We start from the raw sequence: 25,667 nt of genomic DNA, 5'->3' as shown, positions 1-25,667 counted from the left end.
TGGCAAGTCTTCTGTCTCATTACACAAAAACAGAGCCAAAAGTAAGCTTGCATTTCTGCAAATGCATTCCATCAGCTGAGGTCACAAACAATAGAAATATTAAAGCAAATGACCTTTCATTTGGCATTCAGGCAGCTCCATATGAAAATGCAGTTCAAGTCTCGTGCCTTTCAGGTTTTGGGGTTTTCTTTCAAATACTATCTTGCATTCACAATTTTAAAGTTAAAGTATTAGGTATTCCCATACTGGTCCTGGATTTATGCTGATCCTTTGTTGTTCAACGTGATTCTTCTTGTACTTTTACTATCAGTTTCACATTTGTGCTACTATTGCTGATAGAGAGGTACTACAGGGGATTTAGAAGTAGAAAACATTTTGACTTTCACTTATTACAAGCTTGACTCCTTAATGTATTGGATGTCCATTTCTGCGTAACAGCTGCCAAGTTAACACGGTAACAGTTCTTTAGGAAATGGAGGGTTAGGATCTACAAGATAAAACATAACAGCATTCCTACTACTACTACTATTTTTTTTTATTCACAGCAAAAGAGCAGTAAGTACTGCAGTGGAAATGTTGGCTTAGTTAGTCAGCCATTACTGCTCCATAGCTAAAATGAAGGCAGCTAGGACTGTGCATCCAAAGACATACCTGTCACAGAACAGAATACATATTCAACCATACTTTTACTACTAGACAACTAACACAAGGGTAGCAGTAAATATAGGGTAAAGGCTAAAAAAACCAAACCAAAACAAAAAACCCACCACGTTTAACTGGATCAACACTGAAGCTAGGATTATTTTCATTCAGAATATATATTACTGTGCTTTACGACAATAAGTCTTCTCAGTTAACATTTCACCAATGCCTGTGCTGCTTCCGATATGAGAAGCGTGTTTTATTGAGCCGTTAACTTTTTTGAGTTAGCTTTCAGCTACTCATACTACCACACTGACTCCCTTTTGCAGCCTGCAGATGTGTAAACAATCAACCAAAGTGTGTAACTTGTGGATCACCAACAAAATCATAGCAAGACTTAAAGTGACCTTGGTACTTTGTTATATTATTTCATTATGTGGTTACTATCCTCTTACAAAAAAAGAGGTTGTCGCTGCTGGTGTGAGTAAAACACCTAGGAAGGTTCTGTGTTGCCCTGCATAAGCCAGGCTACATTCCTTTTAAACTCATGCACAAAAATCATCAGCATGACTAGAAGAAAAAAAAAAAACCAAAAACAAAAACAAAACAGGTCACGCTCTACTCAGAAATCTTATCTGGTCTGTTATTTGACTCTTAGTGATGATACTTATCCCTAAATAAACCAGCACTCTTCTCTGTAACTCCACCTGTTACATGTTTAAAAAAAGACGGCTAAATACGTAAAGCAGGAAACAGAACTGCCTGCTATTTCCTTGTAATATGAACAAAATCCAGACTAGGACAGCTATTTCCTTATTGAGTCTCCAAGGAGAAGCTACCCTTGTGAACAAGTTCCTGTTCACTCACCAGGCAGTCCAGCTGAGAGACAGGGCTCTTGTTGCCAGGCTGGCTGATGTCCCAGACTTTGACGCACCCCTTCCCACCCGTGTACACGTGTCTCGTGGGGTTGCTGATGGTAACTGCACACACAACTTCCCCGTGGTTCAGAGTGTTGATCTGACGGGCATGGCGGGGGATTCCTGGACCGATGAGGGCATCAGGAGGGAAAGGAACTGGCTGCATCTGGCCATCTGCAGTAACGTGAAAGGAGTAGGCTCTTTCGGGGAAGGGAAAGAGGAGAGAAGAAAAAAAAAACATAATCAGCCAAATACAGGCCTATAATGCAAGAAAAACACAGTATTTTTAAACCTGACATTTTGCCAATCTTTTTCTTATGAAAATCAGAGCTACAATACCAAATAATACAGGCATATGAAACCTCAGAGGGAGATGAGGATTCACAATAGGTATTTTCAGCTTGCCTCATCTAAAGTATTTGTGCAGTGGGGAAGCACTTAAATTGTACCCTTAACTCTACAGTCCAAGGTCATGGCTTCTACCCCTCAGCCATCTGGATATTCAAAAGGTCTTTCAGCCCCTGGTTTCTAGCCTGCAGTTCCCAGTCTCAGCACCACCAATCCTGCGTCAGCAGCAGTCCCTCACCAGGCACTACTCTTCCGGACTTCTTCCATGAGGATTGCACCTGTTGCCTTGCAGTAGCACTAGCCAAAGTTCAACTTTTGCTCCATTTCTGCACTTCATCTTTAACATCAGCACCAGCTGTGCTCACACACCTCTCTTTCCAGTTGGTAACTAGTGCTTTAAACAGAAAATAGAAACATGCAGAGTGGTTGCACAGACCTTTCATCAGAAAGCTGATACCATCTTCTCGTAATTATGTTTTCTTGGATAAGTATTTTGGAAAGCTGAAAGGCTCAGTTTCCCAAGTAGTTTGGCACTTCTGTAACACCTTGTATTTTTATTCAGTGCACGATTTCAAGTATATGGAAACTGAGGGCTGAAGAAGTGAGTCCCAGCACTGAATAAAAACACTCCTCCTTGGGGAAAGGACACAAAATCATTTCGTGTTCACTGTAATGTTTAAAGTCAGCTCTACTCAAGGACCAGGGCACAAATAGCAGCTAATAAAGACTTCAGGTGCAGGGGGTTTTATTTGTTTGTGTGTTTTAAATAATAATTAAAATACTACTGCAAAAGGCTGCTCTTTATTACACTGGTGAGCTCCCTTTTTGCTTCTTCTGTTTCAAGCACATCCAGAGCTCCGGGTTTTGATGCTGCTGTTACATTAACAGCATTCTTCAAGAGGCCAATGTGTTTAAAAAGTGATATGAGTATCCTTTTTTTTTTTTAACTAATAAGCTATTCTCTCCCTAGTGATAACTTTATTTTTTTCAAATATATTATTGTGCTCATAATTGCCCTTTCTTTTCCAAATGTACCTTCTTCCTTAGAAATCTTCAGTCACTGTAGCTCTAGTATTGCATCCCTCTTCCATGGACCCAACAATAGATAATTCAATTTAATCTTCTGTTCTGAGCTCTGAGCTAGTACTTTCAAAGTATTTTATTGCATGTTTCCAAGAATTGCACAGTTTGAAAAGAAGAAACAAGCAAGATGCCTGGATCCATAACAGACATCACAAAGCAACTGAATATGCCCAGGAGCGGAGCAGAAGATAATCCTTTAAAACAGAGTGAGAAGTGGAAAGGTGAAAGAACTCTATAGTTCTTTCATACAGAGGGTAACAGGGGAAACAGTCACCCCATGCAATACCAGTTTTCTCAGAAGGGAAAGGTGAAAACTGGTTAACAGTAACTGCTATTAAACAAAGAAGAAATTGATAGTGTACATGCATGCAATTCCTGTACCTCATTCATGTTTCATGGTTGGACATGAGAGTTGAAAGCCTGCTCCGAGAATATACAGAAATGGAGGATGAGCGAGTGCAAAAGATGACAAATACTTTTTATCATGGAAAAGTCAGGAATGGGAAATGCAGGATAAGAAAGAAGTGCAAAGTTCACTTCTTTGAATGCATACAAGATGCACAGTATATCAAATGTAGTTCTTCCCATGGGACCCCTTCTCTTTTTTTGGATGAAGAATTTTTGTATGAAGAAATCTGTATCATTTCTGTGAAGAAAAGTAGAGACAGGACTTTCCCAAAGTAGTTATTCACTGAACAGATGAGACACAGGATGGGAGAGGAAGGAGGAGTGGCAATAAGACTGCTGGAGGCTGAAAAACTGAATAGGTTCAGGTGCAGAATCCAACTAAAGAGTCCTAGCGCTTAAGAGGCTGAGAACTTAAGAGACTGAAAAGCTGGGCCCCATCCTGGGCTTCAGATCAAAGCCAGTTGCAGAATATTTGTTAGCAATTCGAGTACACAGAACTGCACAACTTTGAAGTCTCAGCCTGCCCTTGCTTTTATCATGAACAGAAGAAAAACAATTAAGCAAGTATTAAGAAATTTTTTCCAGCATGTTTAAGATGAATAATCCACTTGTACATGACTCTTTTTTTTTTTTTAATGGAAGGTTACAGTGTAAATGTTCTGTTCAATTCAAAATACCTAAATAATTGGCGTTTTGAAATGCTTCTGTGCATACACACAGCTTCTCAGTTCTTGCTGAGATGGGTGGGAGGAAGACAATAGGAACATTTTTCAAGTGCTTCAAGCATACTGTAGAATTACGATGACTCTTCTCTTCTGAGACGCCAGAGACTTACCCAGCGTACTTTTAATCATGTAGAATTTTACTAGTATGCCCGTGTTTAAAGTGCAGTTACATAGATTGTAAGAGTAGTGTCTCTTTTTTATCATCCTTTGCTTCCAAGACTGGTTGGGACTCAGGATGACTGAGTTTGATGGCCTAACAAACAGAGCAGTGATAGTTTCTCACAAGCCAAGACAGCTTTTTCTATAGTGCAAGTTATCAGCAATCCCCTGTGTAAAGAAATGGCTACACATTGCCAAATCCCTCTGCCCCTGCCAAGACAAGCACACAGAAAAGTAAATGTTCCTGTTTGCTTGAAGATGTGCGGCATGTCATGCTAACATCACCACTGTCAGCATATTTATGTGGTCTAGTAACGTGTGTCTACGAGGTATTATGGCATAACTTTTCATTACACAGACCTTTTACCTTGAAAAAGCTTGCATCATTTGCAAGACTGACACTCCCTAGACAAGGAAGGCTTCTGCCTGCAGAAGAACACAGTCCTGCAGCTCAGTTGCTGTTGTCCTTGGCTACCTCTGCATCAAGACACCATGGCAGAGGGCATACTCTGCTACTTCTGGGGAGGGCCGTACTTCCAGCGCTACACCTACAAAGCTGTAGGTGTACTTACATACAATTAAGAAATTATTCAACTTTTAATGCACGGGATATATTCACAGGCCTGAATTCTCAAAACTGACAAGCATTTTGATTGTCCAGCCTTAAAAGAGTAAATATTTAGTAAAATTCAGTAAATTCTTGAGTTCTCTAAATCTCAAGTTTTTTCTTGACCAGCACTCTTTGCCCATCCATATGTCTCCTCAACAAATTGCTGTTGAGATCTGAATTCCATAGCACTGCAAAAAATGTAATGTGCCTTTTTGTCCTGTTACGATGATCTTTTAGAGCTGGCAGTGTATGCCAGGAACAGCTGTTCAGCTTCATGACAGTCACAGATTTCTGTCTCACTCACAGCATTCTGCCTCTATGAAATGATGAGGTTCCACGACTATCCATCTTTGGTCAAATGACTGTTAACATTATGATAGCCCTTTCTCGTGTTGGGCTAACAACCACAGCGAACAAAGAGAAAGCTCTTATACAATGCAACAACAATTTAATCTGAAACAAGCTGAGTATGTATCAATTAATATGTAGATATATGCTTGTACTTAATTGTGTATCATGAAAAGAACAGTTACAAGACAAACTTACATGCCTTTTATTTAGGAGAGAGTTCTGAGAAACAGTATACTGTCACTTATGATTATATTCTTTCTCAATAACAGAAATAGTATTCTGATCCAAAGACTCCTCATCTGTGTCAAAGCAGCACTGAGAACCTGCAGAGCTCCTATACATTACAACATAGTAGGTGACACTAATACAACCTAGTTTCTCAGCTTAAACCCAGTCATTATGTCCCTCCGACATCTGAATAAGTATCTAATGTAAGTAAGTATCATCTGACATGCTGAGGAGAGTTCAGAATAGGTTTTTCCTCTTCAAGAAAATACTTAACAAAACAGGCTTCCACATTAATTCACTGCTCAAGAACATGGCAAATCAACTAAACTACCTAACTGCCAGCTACTCTAAGTATTCAGATTGACATAATGCATGCAATTCCTGCTTACTTAAAGTACCATGCCTTAAAAATAAATGAAAAAAATAAAAGCTTCCACATCATCCCTCCAAATCAAACAGAATTCCTTAACTAGCACAAAAATACCCCAACTGCAAAACACAAAAGCAGACAGTTCCTTCTACTGATGACTGCATTTTACTTTCAGCGCTTCTTTGTACTCCAGCTTATTTTCAGTTGCAGTTATCACAACAAACAGTGAATATCTGAGTATGGTGTTTCATTATATAGGACAAAATGCCAAGAAATAAGGATAAAGGTATTTGTATAGAAATAACAGAATCTTTAACTTCATACATTGTCATCAAATAATTCTATCCAAAGTACATGGGGCAGGGAGGGGGGGACACGGAGGCAACTTGTTGTTCTAGAATATGGTAAAATTACCCTTCCTTTAAAATATTCCTCATTGTAAATATTCCTCATTGTACACTCACTGAACGAGTGTGAAGAAGTGAAATCTTTCTAATCTTTGCCTTGAGCAATTCCAGAACAGTATATTCAAAACACAAAGAAAAGTTTGCTTATAACTAGAAGCTGAAAGAGTTAACATTCACCACATGAAATTTCCCTTTCCTACTAAAATGAGAAGCATATTTTAAGCTCTTTCTGGTGTCTGTGTATAAGACCTCGTGCTTCAATTAAAACCACACTTGAAAAAAAATACTGAGAAATGTATTTGTCCCCAATGCTACCATTACTTCACAATTTTAGAAACCAGGGAGGCAATACTGTGTACATAAATCTTATCACTGAGCTTGAAAACCTGTGTGCAGTGCACAATCCAGCTACCAGGAGATATGGTTCACATCTAGGAGAAATCCCCAAGAACATTAAATTAGCAGCTATAGAAGACTAAAAGTTAAATAAGTACTTTGACAGAAAGGCTATGCAAAGCACAAAACATGATCACAGCAACACACCAAGAACTTACGGTCCAGGGCGTAGTTAAATGTATCAAAACAACAGGGTGCAAGATTCAGACACCACATGTTGCTGTCCAAAACTAGTACTGATTTTCCACCCACAACTTAAAACAAACATAATTGTCGATTAGATGATAAAAAACACCACCCCACCCTCCTGAAAAAAAACCAACCCCAAACCAGAAGAGCTTCTACGAAAAGAATAATCTACTGATGGGAATCAACTTTGAAACCAAGAATATGACAACTTATTTTATGCACATTCATACGCATATATAGATACCAAGTCCTTGTCAATAAAATTAATTACTGAACTACAAACAGCTGAAGAGAGAAAACAACTAATATGAGACCATATGAGATCAACTAATATGTGTACCCCAAAATATCAAAGTAATATGAAAAACCTAGGCTGAAATGCCTCATAGGAAATTATTAAAAATAAAAAAAAAAAAAAACACCAAACCCAAACAGAACAACCTGCTACCAAATGCAAAAACTAGCTCATTTATATAATTAAGAAATTGCTGAAGTCACTTTGACTTTCTAGATTGCTACCTAATTTCCCAAGTACATCTGTACCACTGCTAACAAGGTTAGATTCTGCAAAGAGGAAAACTGAAGGATTCACATTCAGGAATATAAAAAGATGGTAGTAAAGACTTACATTTAATGAAGTCACAAAACAAGGCAAGCAAAAGACAAGCTTTCCAGACAACAGTCCCTTGATAAACACAGACAAGTAGGAGTGGGTTCTTAATAGGCTGCTATTTTTTCTAACAAGCTGGTCACTAACAGATCTCAGAATACACAGGGGTTAAAGAAAACTAGGTCCTATCAGACATGTCATTCCTTTGGAAAGAAAGGAACTTAATTTTCTCTTGGAAGCAGGGCAGGGTAAAAAAAACCAGTCTCAATATAACCATTGACACAAATGTGCAGTGGTGAGCATACACGTATGATGGGGGATTCAATAGTTCAATTTGAAAATTCTGTGTACCACTTGCAACAAGACTCAAACTAAAACTGCACCATATCATAAAACGAATTCAATGTGGCACCTTAATTGCACTCTAGGAAAAGGCAGGTTTTGAAAACAAACCAGGAGTACTCCACTAGTTTGCATGATCATATAACCCATATACTTTGTACAGAAAACAAAATATAGGAGACTTGCCTAACGTAGACGATACTCAAAGATGCTGCAGGTAACTGATGGCATCTACCGAGCTGCAGCAAATCAAGATTAAAACAAAAGATCATTCTAAAGCTATCAATGCAAAGACACAGATCAGTTTATGGAATTTTAGCTCTGCCTCACAAAAGCAATAAGCAAAGAAGTTACTTCAGAGGAAATGACTGACTCAGTCCAAGTAACACGACCACAAAAAAACATTACAGAACACATCAAATGAAGTGGAGTGCAGGGAGTATGTACCAAACTAGGTAATCTACGAAGCAGTGTGAATGAAGTGATGAAAACACTAAATAAAAAGATTTAAAAAAAGAAAACCACAGAGACTGTAATTTAGCTATGAAATACCAGGATACAAAGTATAGCAGCATACATGCACTGCTTTTGTGCCTTGAATAGTGCAAAAACGAGAACTCAGCCACAGAAAATTTCTGACTGAACAAAAATAGGTTTTCATAGCTTATAATAGAAAATATTGCCAGGAATTACTAATGGAATAAGTCATTGAAAGCTTATGAATATACTTGTTTAAAAGTAAAAACTTACAGCCACTGGATTATGGGCTCTCCAAAAATATTTTATAAAAGTATGCCAAATTCTACTAAAGTCAGCAAGAATGAGTCTGACCCTTAATAAAAGAATGTTTTGAGAACAAAGCCTGTTCCTTACTGTACTAAATTTAAGTACACCACCATCTGATACATAACACCAACTCACTGAGCCCTCACTTCAGTGATATTGTCAACGTACCACCAACTTTTCTTTAAGTAAATCCAAGATTTAACAGGTTTCGCACACTGCCAACAGATAGCTAAGTCTGTTCTCAGAAGCATGGTGGATAACAAGGAAAACACATTCAGGATGGCTTTCCTAATCTAAGTCTGCTGCTTTCCTACTGTTATGGAAAAAGAGTAGAAGAAAATACACACTTTTTTGCCTGTATCTGCTGTACTTTTAAGGATGTGTGCGTGAATGACTTTGCAAGATATCACTAGCTATTAACAGGAGTTCAAAATGAAGGCAAACAGAAATACGTGTGTATATAGCTGTCACCACAGTGTGTCTTATGCAGTATCCTAAAAGTAAGCTTCTGAATTTTTCTGAAGCTGCAAAAGGAAAAATTAAACCATGATACGTTGTTAAAGAAGATGGTATGTACCCAGCACTTCCTAAGTGCAAAGTGCTTCAGTGAGTTTCAAAATGATGTAAGCACCTAGATAGACACTACTCTAACTGCAGCTTTCTGTTGAAAGAGAAGACAGGACTGAATGCCAAGCGTGAAGGGACAAAGAACAGGTTCTAACAGCGTGTTGAAAGCTCTGTTATAATTCTCTCTGCCCCACTCTCTCCAGGAAAACATATTAGTCAAATTTGCAGTCTATGTTCTGTTTGTATTGCATAGACTAGTTGTCCAGAAATACTTAAAAAAATAATCACATTATTCAACTGCACAGGGATAAGCCCAGTCTCAACAACTATCAAAGCCAAATTACCGAAAAATTTGATATATGCTTTTTTGGTGAATGTATTTTATTGTAACATCAATAAGCCACAGCATCACAGACGTTTTTTATTTAACCACCTCTTCAGCGATAGTTGGAACTTTTAAGTAAAAAATACCTGTTACGGAAGTTATCCTACACCTACGCACCACCTGCTGCATGCAACTGTTTATCCTTGTGTTCTGCAGCTGCACATTTACACAAACATTTTAAAGAGCTTGCTCCATTATGCAAGGTGTGCATCAATTGCTAAAGTAACTGCTTCAGATACCCACTGTGATCAACAGTTGCAGACTCTTAGGCCTGATAAAACAAGTACCAGAAAACGAGTCTGCAAGTTTGTACTACACATTTATGCTCAGTATACTACAAAGTTTAGTTTCAATATATTTTTATCTTACACATTTTATCACTGTCTACCAGTTTGTAGTCCCCTTAGCTAGAAAGGAGGAAATAAAAAGCCTTAAAATATACCTTCAGTAGCCTTTTCCTTGGAAATAGGTGTATACACACCTGTTTTGGGATATGACACCCACCATTTGAGAATTTATATGCTGCATCTCTTAACAGGAGAAGTCTATAGCAATCTCTTAGGAACAACCAGGCACTACCCCCTTTGGAATTCTTGTTCACTGACACAAGATAACTTTATTCTCTTTAGATATTGCATATGTTACCAAAATGTTAAAAGTTACTTACGGTTTTCCCCCAGGAATCCCTGCTAGATTTGGAGGGATTCCAGGTACTCTCATGTGAGGAGGAGGATCAAACCCAACCTGACAATGAAAAATGAATTAATCTCACACTTGCAACTTCTCATTTGGCAAGCCACTTTTCTTCACCCCCACGATATTACGCTTTTAACCAAAATGTGGCTTTTACCCACAGTATTAGATAAGTGCATGTCCTTTCAGAGGCGGGGAGGGGTGGGGTGGGGGGGGACACGACAAGATGCTTTCCCTAGGCATGCTTCTGCTAGAAGTATCTGTATGTGCATAGAAAACAAATAACGTATATCATGCATTCACACCACTGAGTGTAACACAAATACCCCGGTGTTAGCACAGAGCTGGCCCTGTAATTACAGTCCGCGGTGTGTCGGCATGTAGCCACGCCAGCGCGCTTTAGCTCTGCGACAGCCAGCATGTACCCACGCAGGCACAGCGCGCTGCTGGAAAGCAGCTTCAGGCCCCAGCTAGAATCCCTGCATGGCTTCACGTGGCACTGTGTGGGCACATCAGCTGAGAGAGCTCTCGTGGAGCTACGCGGCAGGGTGCAGACAAATTTGTCTACAGCTTAAATATACTATGCTCTCTTACTGCATACTTACTGCATTACCTACTGCAATTCCACTAAACTTTTATATCCTGAATAAAAATGTAAATCAAATAATCCCAACAGACATTCTGGATTAAGCAGTCTTAGTTTTTCTTCTGAACACTACACCTGAGTTAAAATTCTTATTGCTTTAAGGAGCACATATGCTATTTAGAATTTCCACGTTGTCACATAAAAGTCCTGTTTACCAGCTTGAAAAAAGTAGCCATATCTATAATATAGCTATATCTATAATAGGTCTTAACAAGGTTAAGTCCAGTCTTGCAAATTCACAAGTAGGTGAGTCAGTCTGTGCATAAAAATGCCATCAAGTTCACATTTGCAGAATCAGGCCCCTAGGATATTCTGCTCGACAGCAGCTATAACTAATATGCTCCATTTACTTACTACATCCACAACAGCAACTCTTCTTAATACACCTTACCACAGAGCTCCAACTTCTCACGTTGATTTCCACAAAAAAAACCAAAACACAAGGACAGAGACATAAATAAAAAGATTTCTACATGCTTCAAGATTATTTTGGTATGTCCGAATGGAACACAAATCTGGTCGAGCAAGAGAAAAGCAGATGTCCACAGCACCAATGAAATGCTTTGTAGCTACCAAAACTACCTTTCCATTTAAAGCATAAAATAGTTTTTTGGCATTTATTAATCAGTGTAAGCACTGATGAAGGTGAAGAAAAAAGGAAACACACATAAGTACACCGAGATTCTTTGTTTTCAAGGTGCAAATTTGTTTCTCCAGCCACGCAGCAAAGTGAAACACACAGTGAAGCTGTCAAGCCTCTAGCGCTGTTTTAACTTGGGAATTCAACAGTGCTAAATGAAGCATGTAGCTCTTTTCAGTGAACCACAACTCGCACGACTGAGACTGCATGCAACGTATGGCCTACCATAGGAGATCTTCCATAGGCGACCACGGCAGCTGCAGCAGCAGCAGCGCTCATCTGGGGTGACATATTGTGCAGACTGGCATAGGCTGCCCCTGGACTGGTTAACTCTCCATTCATGCCAGCATGAGGTACCATTCCAAATGGAGCAGGGTACGGTCCTGGTACTGCCAACGGTGTCCGCAAACCTGCAGCTACAAAACAATGAAATCAAGTTGGTTTATTTATATATTCCTGCATACAGGGAAGAAAACAGCCCTTTTTTCCCCTACAATACCTAACCTTCCCCTCTCACACGCATACGACGCCAAGAAATGCTGCCATAATTTATCACTACCACCACGTCTTTTCATTCAGTGTAAATAAGATATACTGAAGTCTGAACTGCTGATTACTTCTAACAATCTCTTCTAGCATTACCTATTTCCATTTCTGTAATATTTCCTGTTTACATTAATCTCTCCTTTGCCAAATTAAGCAGTAAAGCTGACAGACATGGTTTACACAGCTCATGTCTGAGGCAACTGTGCTGTACCAGCCTGAATAGCAAAAGTAAACTTTCCCCTGCATTTGTCAAGATTTACACTGCAGCAAATATTAGTAGACTCAGACAAAGAGCTGGAGAAGAGATTGCTTTCAGAGTAAGTACCAGAAACTTCTGAGAAGTCTTTTTATATTGCATTCAGTCTCTGGATTATTTGCAAAAAAAAGATAAAGACAAAAGTAAACAAAGAAGGATAAGAGATAGAAAGATATTCAAACTCTTGATAATACAAACATCTGCTTCTCATCAAGCACTCTCTTGATATCAAGAACAAAGCAATACATTTAGTTAACATTCACAGAGAACTACATACATAAAAAAAGATTAATATTGGAACCATAAAAACACGTGAGGTAATGCATTACCGGCTTGGTTAACCAGAGGGTCCATTGTTGGAGGCTTGCCAAGGCCTGGACGAAGTCCTGGAGTTGCACTAGTGCCTGGGGTTGGCACATCACTTCGAGGAGTTGGTGTGCTGGATTTCAGAACAGGCGTGCTGGCTTTTTCATGCTGGTATCATTAAACAAATTAAATGAGTATTATTTTTAATCCAGGCCATATTACACAATTTATCACAACAGCAGCTGGGATGCTGGGCACCTACTACCTAGTCCCTCAGCCAATTTTCATAAATCCACGCAATGCTGACAACATTAACTTGTGAGAGAGAAGTGCTGACCTTTTTGATTGCTGCCAAAATTAAAATAAGAAAACAAACGTGGAAAGTTATTTTTCCTTCTTCCATTGGAGTGAAAAAAAAATAAATGCCTGAGCGAATTTTTTTTCAGGACAACACAGTATCCATCACCAAATTATTTTAGCTTGAATTCATTACTATCGCAATTATTGTTGGACACAGCAAATCTAAGTACAAAAACAATGTACCACCACAGCTGATCAAAAAGTTGTGACATAAAAGCTAAAAAGAATCTGATCCCATTATTACTGATAGTGGAGGAAAAGTTTTCAAAGAGTTACAGCTTATTTAGAAGAGTTTAACAAATGCCTGGAGAAGGCCTTAGTGACTGTATACAGACTATGTTAAACCATAATCTGTTGCTCAAGTAAAAAATAAACAATGTTTAAGCAACTCTTGTACCTTAGAATAAATTTGCAACTCATTTGACAGAAATGCAGGAAATACAAGAAAACAAAATGAAGCAGAAAATACAGCTGAGGATGAAAGCTGAATAATACCATAAAGGTCTGGAAAAACAGTCTGTTTCAGCTTCAAATGTTTAAAGCCATGTACATTCTGCCACCAGTAGTTGCAGGAAAATGGAGAGTTAGACTTTGCAAGAAAGAAGAGCATTTATCTGGACAACAGATTGCTACCCACCAGACTCATTTCTTTGGATTTGAGGGAAGTGGAACTTCCTGAAGAGGCCGTAGATGCTGGACTGCTCGAGGCGTCTTTCTTCAGCAGGCGGGTTTTATCTATACCATTTTCACGTGGTGAATGAGTGGGACTTGCCCTTGGGGAGGAAGGATCCTAAAATAACGGGAAGGGAAGAACAGCGCAGAACTGTGTCATGGGTTGGTACGCAAACACCAGTAAGGAGTCTATGGGAAAAAAACTAGAAGAATTTAAGCAGCAGGTTTAAATGACAAGACATTTTGTTATTTCTATAGAATAAAAGCCGAAATCCCTTCATCAGTTTAGAAACTTAAGTAAGTTCATATCATAAGTGATATGGTTTTATCTTACATTACACGTAATCATAAACTGTTTCCAAGCAAAGAGCTTGCAATCTAAGTCTACCTAAGTACAAGCTACAGCAAGCGCACACAACATGTGGTAACAGCAAGAAAGACCAACAGCAACTGCAGTAAGTTTGCACTGTTTTTTCCATGTACGTTCTCCACACGCTGCTAGTGGCAACAAACATTTCAATAATCTCTTTTAGGCCACACAAACCTTGCTCATCCCTGTCTTCATAAGAAGAGATAGAGACGCACGCTTTATATGCAATAATACGTCACTTATTTCTAAATACTATCTGCAGTTGCCTCACTACTTAAATCTACAGGAAGAACTCAAATCACCTCTTGAGTGATTATCTTTCTCTCTTCCAGAGGCCCTCTCTGCATTTACTTTAACCTGAAATAGCCAGCCCAGCAAGCTACAATGCCATCAGAGCTCTGCAGGTTCTCCACATTCCTTTGGCTCATGCGAATAGCAGCAGGGAGGAAGTAGTCCTCACAAGAGGGCACTAAGTCTACTGATTGATTATTGAGCAGTTTCATTATAAGTAGGGCTTCTTGAAAGGATTACTATAATTCCTAGTCGGATATCCATTTTTCTACTTGGCTGACATTATTTGGGCACTTGGAGCTGCTGAAGACATTTCTTCTCTGTCAGCTTCTCTCCCTATGCTTGTCACAGAGCAGAAGAATCTCGCTACCATATTCAGGATTCTTAATTCTTTTTATTGTATGAAATAAAAGATGAAGGAAAGGGAAGGCCTGTCCCTTTACCTTGATGCCACTGACAAATCTCTGCCCTGGAGAAAAAAAGTGGCTATAATCTCTGAAAAATTTTGTGAACTGACTGACTTCACTCTGACTTTAGCTGACTTCATTCTAAAACCCAAACATTTCTGGAAAATGCTATCTTTAACATGGGACATTACAATACTAGTAATTTTTAAGGTTCCAAAAATGCTTTTAATAATATGCCTACTATTAAATACAAGGTTAGGTATTGTCTTCCTTTTTCATCTGAAGACAGTAGTTTGAAAACCTCAGCCCTCCACCTGCATCTCACCACAACTCTCTCCACTACAGAGCAGCTGTGTAGCATCAGAACGTAACTGCGGAGAGAACAGACGTGGACAAAGCAGTAGAAGAAAAAGGCAAGAGGGCAACCAGAGAAAGCTCAGAGGAAGACACAGTAACTGTGGTACTAACAAAAAGGAGAAGTTGTGAATATTTTAACATATCCACACAGAGGATTCTTTTTCTTCTAGCATCTAAACGCACTTTTCCTTTAACCTTTGGGCAAACGTCAAGACTACAAAAATGAAAAAAGTTACCTCATTCGATACATCTACAACCAAGTTATCGTCACTCTTGTCCCCATCACTGTCCTATTAAAAATAAATAAATATAGTGTTCATTTCAATTAGTACATTAAAAGCCCAGAGAAACACTACGCATCTACTCAGACATTTTTTGTTTTTCCTAAACAAAAAGCAAACAGCCTTTCATTACTTATTAGTACTAGGGTAAACAATGAAAACAGGAACACAACACCTTATTTCTGCTTCAATAATAAAATCCAAATTGGGTAGAACTAGTTGAAAGGTGGTGGTCTCACCATCAGTGCAGGATGGTCCAAAATCCCTCCTTATTACCATCATAAACAGTGTTATCACTACTGCTGCAAGAGAAACTCGTTCTGTTCATATGCTGATCTTACATGTTAATCTTATGAAAATTGCTGCTTGTGCATATCTAAAAAAACAACAGGTCTCAGAAAACTCGAGTTTTTTGCAATTTGTTTCATGAAGCAACTTACTCAAAGGAAGTTTCCTTCCAGAAAGGAAAATTTTGAAATGGAAAATTCTGGGGAAGAAAAAGTTTCAGAAATGCCATGGCATTTCAACATTTTTGCATAAAAAATCCCAAATACTTTGACATTCCCAAACTGAAATGTTTTATTGTGGCATGTCAAGCTGCATTTTGGCTGTTTTACTTAAATCTGTGTTCACCTGAGCTGCTCTAGTGCCTCATGATAGCTCTTACTCAAGTGCCTCCTGATCCCTATCTCCAAAATAGGCTGGGATACCCCAGTAGACACATCCTATGATAAACAGTAGTCTAGTGATTTCCACCGTGCACCATGGTGGTTCAACCAGAAGCTGAGTCTTGACTCAAAAACAAAACAAAAACATAAAACATGAACAAAATATCAAGTGAATGACAAAACTTAAAATTTTCATGTGGGCAAGTTTGACATTTCCAATAATAATACTTTTAGGCAAAAACTTTCTAGGCAAACAAGGCAGACATACAAGATTGCTCAAACTGTCCCCCATCTCCTGCTTTCAAAACGTCTGGGCTATCACACTTAACACTGGCATACACCAGTTCCTTTCTCTCACTCCAGGCCATAAATGTTTTTAAAAACAACCAAACAAAGAAACTTAAAAAAACCCCAACAGATAGTTTCAACCGTTCCTTTCTGCTGAATATTGCTGCAAGAAATACCACAAAGACAGCAGGGACCCAAGAGTGTCACTGAAGACAGAATGGTGGCTCTATTTGCCTGTCAGGAAGCTGTCCAACCAAAGGGTGCAAAAGGAGAAGGAACAGGAAAGCTTCAGCCCTGGTTATCTGCCACCTCTTGAAAAGTATGAAGCACCCTGAAGGCAAGAATAGGTTAGAACACATTTGAGCATGTGGGAGCACAGGAGGTGGGACACTTGTTCACCAGCACTACCGCCCTTGAGGAGGGCAAAATTAGCTGCCAAGCAATGATTAAGTGCACTCCACTGACTTTGTCATCTTGGGAAACTGAAATCTACTGTGACTACAAAAGGCACCTCCTATTGATACTGTTAATATATATCAGAATGTATATATATACACACACACTTATATATCAGAAGATTCTCCTCACTAACAAACACACAGGTTGAAGCTATACAGGTCCTAACACGAAAATTAATCAGAAGTTAAAAAGAAGGAAAAATAAAGTTGCATTTTGCATCTTATTTCCAAAAGCAACAATTCCTACAACTCATTTATCTCCCTTCTGACAAAAAGCAGTACTTCCTTATCCCTGCAAGGGCCTCATCTAAAATAAGCTCAAAATCAGCAGCTCTGTGTTTGCAGAATCAGGGAGCCTTTAAAAAGAAAGATCTTCTTCCAGATTAGAGTAAATCTGGAACTTTCAAATATCCTTGTTTTGCTCAATTCTTTATTTTGATGCTGCCTTTATCTATTAAATCCACTTCAAACAAACAGAACCACACATTTAAAATGTGGATTAAAACAAACTGCTTCTACAGTGCAATAATATACCTTCCATTTCTTTCCAGTAGAAAATACAAGAGAAACAAGCAGGTTAAGATTTTTCTTCCTTTTTTTTTTTTTAAATATCAAATGTAGCTTAAGGATGCTTACTCTTCAAATATTTAAAATAAAAAATGCCTAACATGGGGAAGTTTGCCAAACCCTTCTGTAATCAAGCCAAGATTATTAGAAAGTGGTGGAAATACAACTTGCAAAACCATAACAGTAATACACCACCACTATGTGCAGAAAGGGGAAATTAACCCCATCTACTGCCAGTAGCTCCAGCGATATCCAATAGATGCTCAGAGATACTCTGGGTCCAAGTGGAGAGAAACTACCCTACCAAATGCTGAGGAAATAAAGTGACACCTGATTTTCTCTTGGGTTTCAGTAACCAGGAAGTAATTAGTGATTGGATTAATATAAACCAGACAATTTGCCACATTATGGTTATGTCAAAGAATAGAAATCTTCTACTAGATTTAAGTTCTGCTTTTCAGGACTCTTTCACACCAGTCCTAGTCTCTAAAGCCTGTTCAAGTATCATCCTGTGATTTGCCTGAGCATTTAGACTTGAAAGCCTATGTGAACCTCTTGTGGTTCAGGTACACCACACTGCTGTACTCAAGTGCCTCTTCGAAACCAACTGACAAGCAAGCTAGTCAAAAATGCAGAACACAAACTGTGAACGACTTATATTTCAATTTGCTTTCTGCTGAAACTGCCATATCAACGGAAAGCAAACCTTAGTAAACTGGTGCAGCTTCATAACAAATGCTATTTGCAATGGTAATTATTACTCAAAGTGGTAATAGCTAGTATCAGAAAAATCAACAAAATCCTCCATTTCAAACCAATCTGCAGGTCGTACAGCAGTCCAGAAAGGATCTCTTGCTCAAACTCTGAGAAATGTCCCAGGATACTTTGTGATTCCCAGACAGCTACTCCTGGCTCATTATTCCCTGTTGAGGAGTATTACTTGAAAATAGCCCAAACTATTGAGTCACTGCTCTTCCCACAATATGAATAATGATCTCCTTGGCACATATATTCATGCACTACATCAGCCATAGGAAACATAGCCTTGCTCTTCACAGCTCTTTTACTCTTCATACAAGCACAGTATGTGCAAATAAATTAATCATTTCTTAGACACAGATTTGCTTACATAGTGGCTGGAATCCTTATCATCCACCTTTCTCTTTTTGATGTCATTGGTATATTCAGGGCCATTCCTGCGTTTATCTGTGTTTCGCAGACTGTCCGGGACCAACAGAGAATTACTCTGTGAAGACAAAAACCAAGGTCAATCAAAAATTCCTTTCAAGATTCCTTCATATATGGTTAAAAACTTAAATTGGATGTGATCAATGCTTTAGAAATGTGATACCTACATAGTCTTTAATTCCATTTAATTCAACTCAAAGTCCTCCAGACAAACATGTACAGCTTCATGCATTCTAAGAAGCCTGGCTTTTCATTGTTCAACTTATCAAAAGTTTAGTTCACTTGTCAATCACCACCTATTTAACTACTTAATTCAGCTAAATTTATTGTTTAGGAGAGGCAGGCTTGCTGTTTATTCATGAGCAGGTAACAGTTTTCTTTTTTTTTAAACGTACAAATCCTATATAATATAGGGGACTTACTAAATATAACCTGACTGCTTATTTCTAGACCATCATAAATAGATAAGACTTTGGTATGTCTACATCTGCAGGCATGGATAGATATATGGCAATTTGCCTTTAACTCTTAAAATAACAAATATTTACCAAATACGGTTATGCAGTACTCATTTGTTAGCTTCTGTAAATTCCAATTGCACGCCTTCAACAAATGTATTGCAAACAAAGATCAAATATTTTTACTTCCAGCATAACATTCACTACTAGTGTGAAATTAAGGCTAAAGTGTTGTTTAATCAGACTTGGTCTGAAAAACTGAGGCCAACACACACACACACAAAAGACAAAAGCAAAGACTAATCTTTTCCTCAAACTACATGGACTGATTTCATTCATGCCAAGTTATGCTAAGTACAAACTGTTGACCCAAAGAGAAAGGCATTTTAGACATTTTTCAGTCACATGACAATTTGACATGCCTGCGATTCCCATCTCCATCTCCGTTCCAGCTAAAGCATTAAAACGAGTTACAATGAGTTCTTTTAAGTGCAGGATTAGCATATGCAAGAGGGCAATTTGTTCAGTGATGTGTTAATGCTGTGAACAATACTGAATGAGTTGAGAAAAAATCTCCTTTCACAAAGACCTGGTAAGCCTAGTTCCTAAAAGCCAAGTACATGCTTACATAAATAAATATATGCTCACATAAATATATAAGTAAATACGTATTTACACGCATACATGTATCTCTCGCAAGTTAAAGCCTAACACCGACATATATACTGTGATGTAAGTGGAAGCCCTCAAACGAAATACTTACATCTAACCAAGAGCCAGAGATATTTACTCTTAAAATGTCATAAACATATACTAATAGCCAGTGAACTGTGCACTAGCTATTGGCTGCCCCTTTAAAATCTGAGGACATCACGGTAGTTTTGCTCAGACATTAATGCTTAGTCCCAAGGAGAAGGAAAACAAAACAGGGTACATAAGGCAATCTGAATCCTCTTTTTCCTACTTCAGAAGCTGCACTTTAAAGCCAACTCTAAGCTCTTTTATTCATGACTATTCAAGCTAAACAAATGCCAAGGGGCTTACATAAAGCATATAGGAGGGTGTAATGAAATTCAGTATAAAGAAGCTCAAAATAATGTCTTTACCGCAATGTTTTGCAGCTAAAAGGTGGGCTTGTTGGATCACTGAACTAATTGCCTTGACAAATACAGTCTGAATTTAACCCCTCATCTCCTCCCAGATGCACACAAACTCAGGGATTCACTAGATTGAAAAAACATTAAAACCCGTCTTCAACATTTTAATATCAAATCCATCACTTCTGTAGCAGCAGAAGCATCTTAAGAAGCAAGCTGTCAATTCAAACTTGACCACAGACTAAAGTACTGCAAATGCCTTTTGTAAAGGAGGAAAGTCTTTTAGTTAAGAGGTACTTCCCGTAACAAAAATCATTAAAAAAATCTATTTTACTTCTGAAGAGCTTAGAATAAAATAATGAAGGCAAATGCAGTAAAGTGAATAACCTATTTCTCATTTTATATTGCCAAAATTAAGTGTGAATAATGGAAAGGTGGCAGCAGGGCAGCAGCTGGAAAAAATTTAGCATTGCTGCTATTTGAAGTTACTACACAGAAGTGTAGAGAACAGCTTGCAAATTTTGGCATCAAATATGTGTAGCGGCTGGTATTTTCTTCTGGTTTAATGTAAAGTCTACCTAGACAATACTGACAATATTCTGTACACTTTGTCTTGTAGCATTTCAATACTGTGAAACATACCTACGAACTCCTAGGTATACCTAGCTCCCAGTGTCTCCTAAATGACAAACAAAGATGATTAGATTTGATTTTTCCTCAGAAGACTGAAGGCTTACTACTCACATAAACATGTAACAATAATTTACAGTCCTCACAAGCCTATTCTGCAAAATGTCTCCCCTATGGTCACATTTACACTGCCTTTCTCTAACTTACCACATTCATTTAAAGCACTGTTCTCCAAAATCACAGCATCCGCGCTAGAAGCTGCTGTAGAGCAGCTTATTTCACAATAGCTATACTGTCAGTTGCAAGTAAGATCGTGTTGTTACTCTGGCAAAATTTACCAGTAAACTCAATAATTAAAAAGTTACTGTTTTGTTTCCCTTAGGAGTACAAGGAAGAAGTTCTAGCAATTGGGACTAAAATCCGGTAAGTGTAACTTCTGATGCAAAAAATAGCTTCCTACTGTAACCTACTACCATAATTCAAAACACCAATCGTGCAAGATTTCATTCAAAAAATATGAAAACATACATCTGATTTAAGCAGTGCATACGGTATATCCAGAACACTAAAGTAACAAAGGAAATAAATGAAAATACAAACAAGAACTGGGAAAGAGATCACCATGTAAGCTTTGGGCTATTGACGGCTGTTACCGACTTAAGGTTCAGGGAATAGTGAGGACAGCCTACTAAAAGCCACCTTTCCTCATTTCAGCTCTGGTAGAGTTTGTATTTGCTATATGTATACTATCAAGCGTAGGGCAGCTAGGGGACAGCAGCAACAGCTTCACAATGACAGAGTTCTCTTTACCTTCTCTTTTAAAAAAATAATCTGTTTAGCTCTTCTACCAGGCCTACTAACATCTGACTTGTTTTCAAAAGCGGGACAAGCATTTTTATTTTACTTATATAATTTTTTAATCATGCTACAGAAATTTTCATTCGGGATTGATTTTCAGTAATAATCAGTTTGTACAACAAAATGGCAAAAGGATATTGTTTTGTCTTAATTTTAAGAGATGCATAATTGAGGATAATCCTTGCTTTCATACTAGCAGTTCAATTTATTAGGGATTACCAATGCAACATCTGTAAATCATGAATCTCAGATCAGAACAAAATCATTTTCATGTAAATGGTTTATTTTTCTTCAGATAATTCAGAATTTACTCACATATTTCCCTTTTCTTCAAATAAGTCCCGAAAGAAGAAAAGCCTAATGTAGCACTACATCCTGTAAAAGCTACCAGACTGTATAAGGGCTGTATAACAGGCAACTCGGGATCCTAAAGCAACTTTGCTGCCAGCAAAAGTTAAACACCGAAACCACCACCAGCAAATGTGAAACGAAAACCTACTCAAGAGAAGACAGATTCCCTATTAGGAATATAACGCACATTATTCAAATGCACTTCTTCAACTGCCATGCCGTTCCCCATAGGAACTCCTTCCAAACCACAAGTATGCATGCCAGAGGTACAGGCTGAGAGCCCACAGCATCTCATTTAGCCCCAGTTACAATACAGCTCTGACAACTCACAAGAACATACAGAACTGACAATTAACTTTATGCTAATCATTACAGCAATCAAATAACAGTATTTACATCACATCTGTGCTCATGGTTCAACTACACCTGGTCCCAATTAAGATCTTCTCTAGTGCTGGGCTCCTTATCCCTCCCACTCCCCTTTTCCCCGAACACACACACTTGACGCGTGCTTGGCCGTTCTCTGGCTCGCTGTACATCCCAACCAACTGCACCCACCTGCGATTACAGCCCGTTATTGCAGCTGACAACTCGCGCTTGCCCCAGTCACCAAGCAGGGCTGCTGTGTTTATTTAAGCACCACACTGTCCCTGTGCTGCTGCACCACGTGCAAGTGCTATCTACAGATACCCCTAGATAGACAGGAACAAATGCTGAGTAGGCAAAACAGAAGCAAGTCTAACACCTACAACCAAACCATCAGTTACTCATCAATCCCAGTGCTCACAGTCAGGACTCACTGACAGGAATATAGAGGACCTTGGAAGAGGGACTAGGGGCTGAACCATCCCCCGGCACGGCACAAGAAGATGGCACTCAAAAGTTATTCAACTCAGGAATCATTAACTTCCATTTGTTGAATATGCTTCTTGCAAACACAAATGTCAACAAATCAAAAGCTGACTTGTAAAGTCAGTAGGTTTTGTTTTAAGTTACCGGTGATGGGAAGCTACTGACCCCATCCTCTTTTTGCCCATCATTTTAAGTTATATTTATACTAGTATTAGGCACAAGGAAATCCAGAAGCCTAAATGGATTTTAATCACTTGATTTCAGTATTTTCCAGCTAATATTTGTCAGAATCAGGGTATCCATAAAATTTATGCCAGACCACCCAAATCCTCTTGTCCTTTGTCATTAGCCTGATGCTGCTTTGTCTCAGCTACAAATTAAACTGAAATGCAGCATCCCACAGCTATTCTGTGGGAGCCACTCCTGCTAAAGCTAATTTGTGGTTTGCATCCACAAAGACCATAAGATTTGACTTATTTTTAAGTTGACAGAGCCAATAAAAATATAAGACATAACTGATTAAATAAATTCAAGTTTTTAGATTATAAGCAATATAATGGAAAAGTATACTTTCTTCACAAAGGCCAAGAAGCATACATGTGCTACATTGATATTCATATAACTCCTTTCGTGATTTACCTCCCCCATTGACAAGAATTAAAACACAAAACACTTGCATATAATATCAACCACAAAGTACCATTCAATTGTGCATGCCCCCTTCCTCCAAGACTGGGAGGGGAAGAACAGGACAGAGAGCTAAGGGCACAAAATATTTTTCTGCTGTAAGAAAAGAGCATTTACTTTTCAAAACAATAGCAACATTTATGCTTAACAACGAAGGCAAAAAAAATTCTTGCAAAATTTATGAATACTTCTTAAGTCTTAGAAAACTAAGCTCAATGTTCTTCATGAGGACAAAAGATAAACACCAACCTTAATGTAAATCCCAAGCACATAATGAAGTCAGATTTCACTGTCTACAAATTATTACTGATACAATAGAGTGCTTCAGAACATTTGCATTTCTATGCCGTCTAAGCAGGATACTACAACAGTGTGAAGACAACTGATAAACTAACACCTAAGGTTAGTTTGAAAAATGTTGCCAGTATGTTCCCTCGAGAAAAAACTGTGGACATCAAAGTTCTTTCATACTGATGTCTCCCAAAACTTTATTAAGCTTCATCTGCAAAACTCGCTTACTTTGCCTGGCTTCATTACCTGCAGCCAGACTGTGTCAGAATAGTAGGGGTGCCTGCGTTCCCACAATAACATGACCCAGTTTTGAAAGGTTAGAGCTAACATCAGCCAAAACCCACCTGCCATTAACCGTGTAGTCCTACAATTTAATTTCAAGACCGTAATTTTAGCAGTTCATGTATGAAGTATGCTATCACTACTAACTTAAATGTTATGTATTTCACAAACATGCATTTACCAAGAACTTCCTTTCATTTTACTTCCCAAAACCTTAAGTAATATTAAAACAAAAATGTAGCCCCTGCCATTTAGATATAGCAAAAGTAGGTAAAATGGAGACTGATCACAACCAAGAATAATGAAATCACTACATCTTTATATTCCTTTATAAATGCATGAATATCACTGCATTATTAAGTATTTCTAAACAAACAACACATAAAAGCTCCTTATTTGCCAAACAAGATTTAAAAAAAATAAAACCACATCGTATTTAAAAATTAATATGCTGAAATAATATGCCACAATATGCTTTAACTCAGTTATGTAAAAAACCCCTCAATTTAAAACCTAATAGGCAAGCACTAAATTGTGATCTTTCAAACTTGCACATTTAAAGCGGTCAGCTTCTACTGATGATACTGGAAGGTCACACTAGACATATTTGATGGAAATCGTACTGTAGAACTGCACAGTAATACCAAATATCATGGTTAATTTAGGTAACTAACGGACAGCATAGGTTTTGGTATCTTGGATAATGAAAGCAAGCCTTTGAGAGGATTTCTGTCAGCACCATTAGACTTAATATGTTACTCTGAAAATCAAATTGATCTTATCTTGGTGACCCAGATGCTATAAAGTAATTTGCAAAACAAGAGCAATAAGTTGGAACCATATGTAATAATTAAACAGACCTGCTGGTATGCTTTGTGTACTTGTGACCAATTTTATCCTTAAAAATAAATTTTATATTAAAAAGAAATTCATTAAAGATTCAAGAGAATTAAAGCTGTTCAAAGAACAAATCATTCCCAGCTGATCATTTTAGCCACAAATTTGAACTTTGCTGTCACTTGAATTATGATTCTTTCACTGAAGATATCATTTACTGTTAAGCCAAGATTCTAATGCAACACTGTATTTAAACAATTTTAAGTAAAAGTTCACCTGTATCCAGCTATTAGATATATCCAGCTATTAGATGTTAATATAATTATGAAGTATTATGCTCCACTGGGACCTAAAAGAAACCATGGCCACCACAGTGTAGTAACCTTAACTTAACATGTCCATATGGCAACGTTCTTTTATGAAATAAAGCCTCAGATTGTTTAAAGGTTACTTAGTGGTAAACCGAGCATAAAAAAAGCCTACTACAGATAATAACCAAGCAATCATGAGTAACACATATGGAGACAGAAGTAACTGCAGCAACAATTTTATGTACTTTAATTAAATAAAATTGATATATAGAGTAAACTAAGCAAGTGAAATTGCAAATCTCCCACAACACAAAAGCCACGTTTAATTTTTGAGTGTTCTCCTTCCATAGGCAAGAACTATTCTCAGCTACAAGACGAGTTCAGAGTTCAAATTTCAAAACACTGTGAAGCATCTGATTTTAAACTCAAAAACCCTTTAGCAAAGTACACGATGGACAGGGTAGGGGGAGGATGGTAGGAGAGCTCGGACAGAAAA

General features: G+C 38.1%; 1 protein-coding gene across 5 annotated transcripts in view; it reads right to left on the bottom strand.

Moving 5' to 3' along the window:
- Positions 1-25,667, bottom strand: part of TLE1 (TLE family member 1, transcriptional corepressor) — a 78,380-nt gene that overhangs the window by 7,780 nt on the left and 44,933 nt on the right. For 4 of the 5 annotated variants that reach the window (XM_063319483.1, XM_063319485.1, XM_063319486.1 and 1 more), the window contains exons 9-15: positions 18,459-18,575; positions 15,304-15,357; positions 13,608-13,760; positions 12,634-12,778; positions 11,728-11,918; positions 10,191-10,267; positions 1,510-1,759 (exon numbers count right to left, since the gene is read on the bottom strand). In XM_063319483.1, coding sequence (XP_063175553.1) covers positions 1,510-1,759; positions 10,191-10,267; positions 11,728-11,918; positions 12,634-12,778; positions 13,608-13,760; positions 15,304-15,357; positions 18,459-18,575 — 987 coding nt within the window. The remainder of the gene's footprint in view (positions 1-1,509; positions 1,760-10,190; positions 10,268-11,727; positions 11,919-12,633; positions 12,779-13,607; positions 13,761-15,303; positions 15,358-18,458; positions 18,576-25,667) is intronic. The other variant, XM_063319488.1, reaches the window with a different exon arrangement.

The sequence above is a fragment of the Chroicocephalus ridibundus genome, chromosome Z (genome assembly GCF_963924245.1).
Source record: "Chroicocephalus ridibundus chromosome Z, bChrRid1.1, whole genome shotgun sequence".
In the NCBI taxonomy this organism is placed as follows: Eukaryota; Metazoa; Chordata; class Aves; order Charadriiformes; family Laridae; genus Chroicocephalus; species Chroicocephalus ridibundus.
The sequence above is the reverse complement of the archived record's forward strand: the minus strand, read 5'-3'. Positions and strand labels throughout refer to the sequence as shown.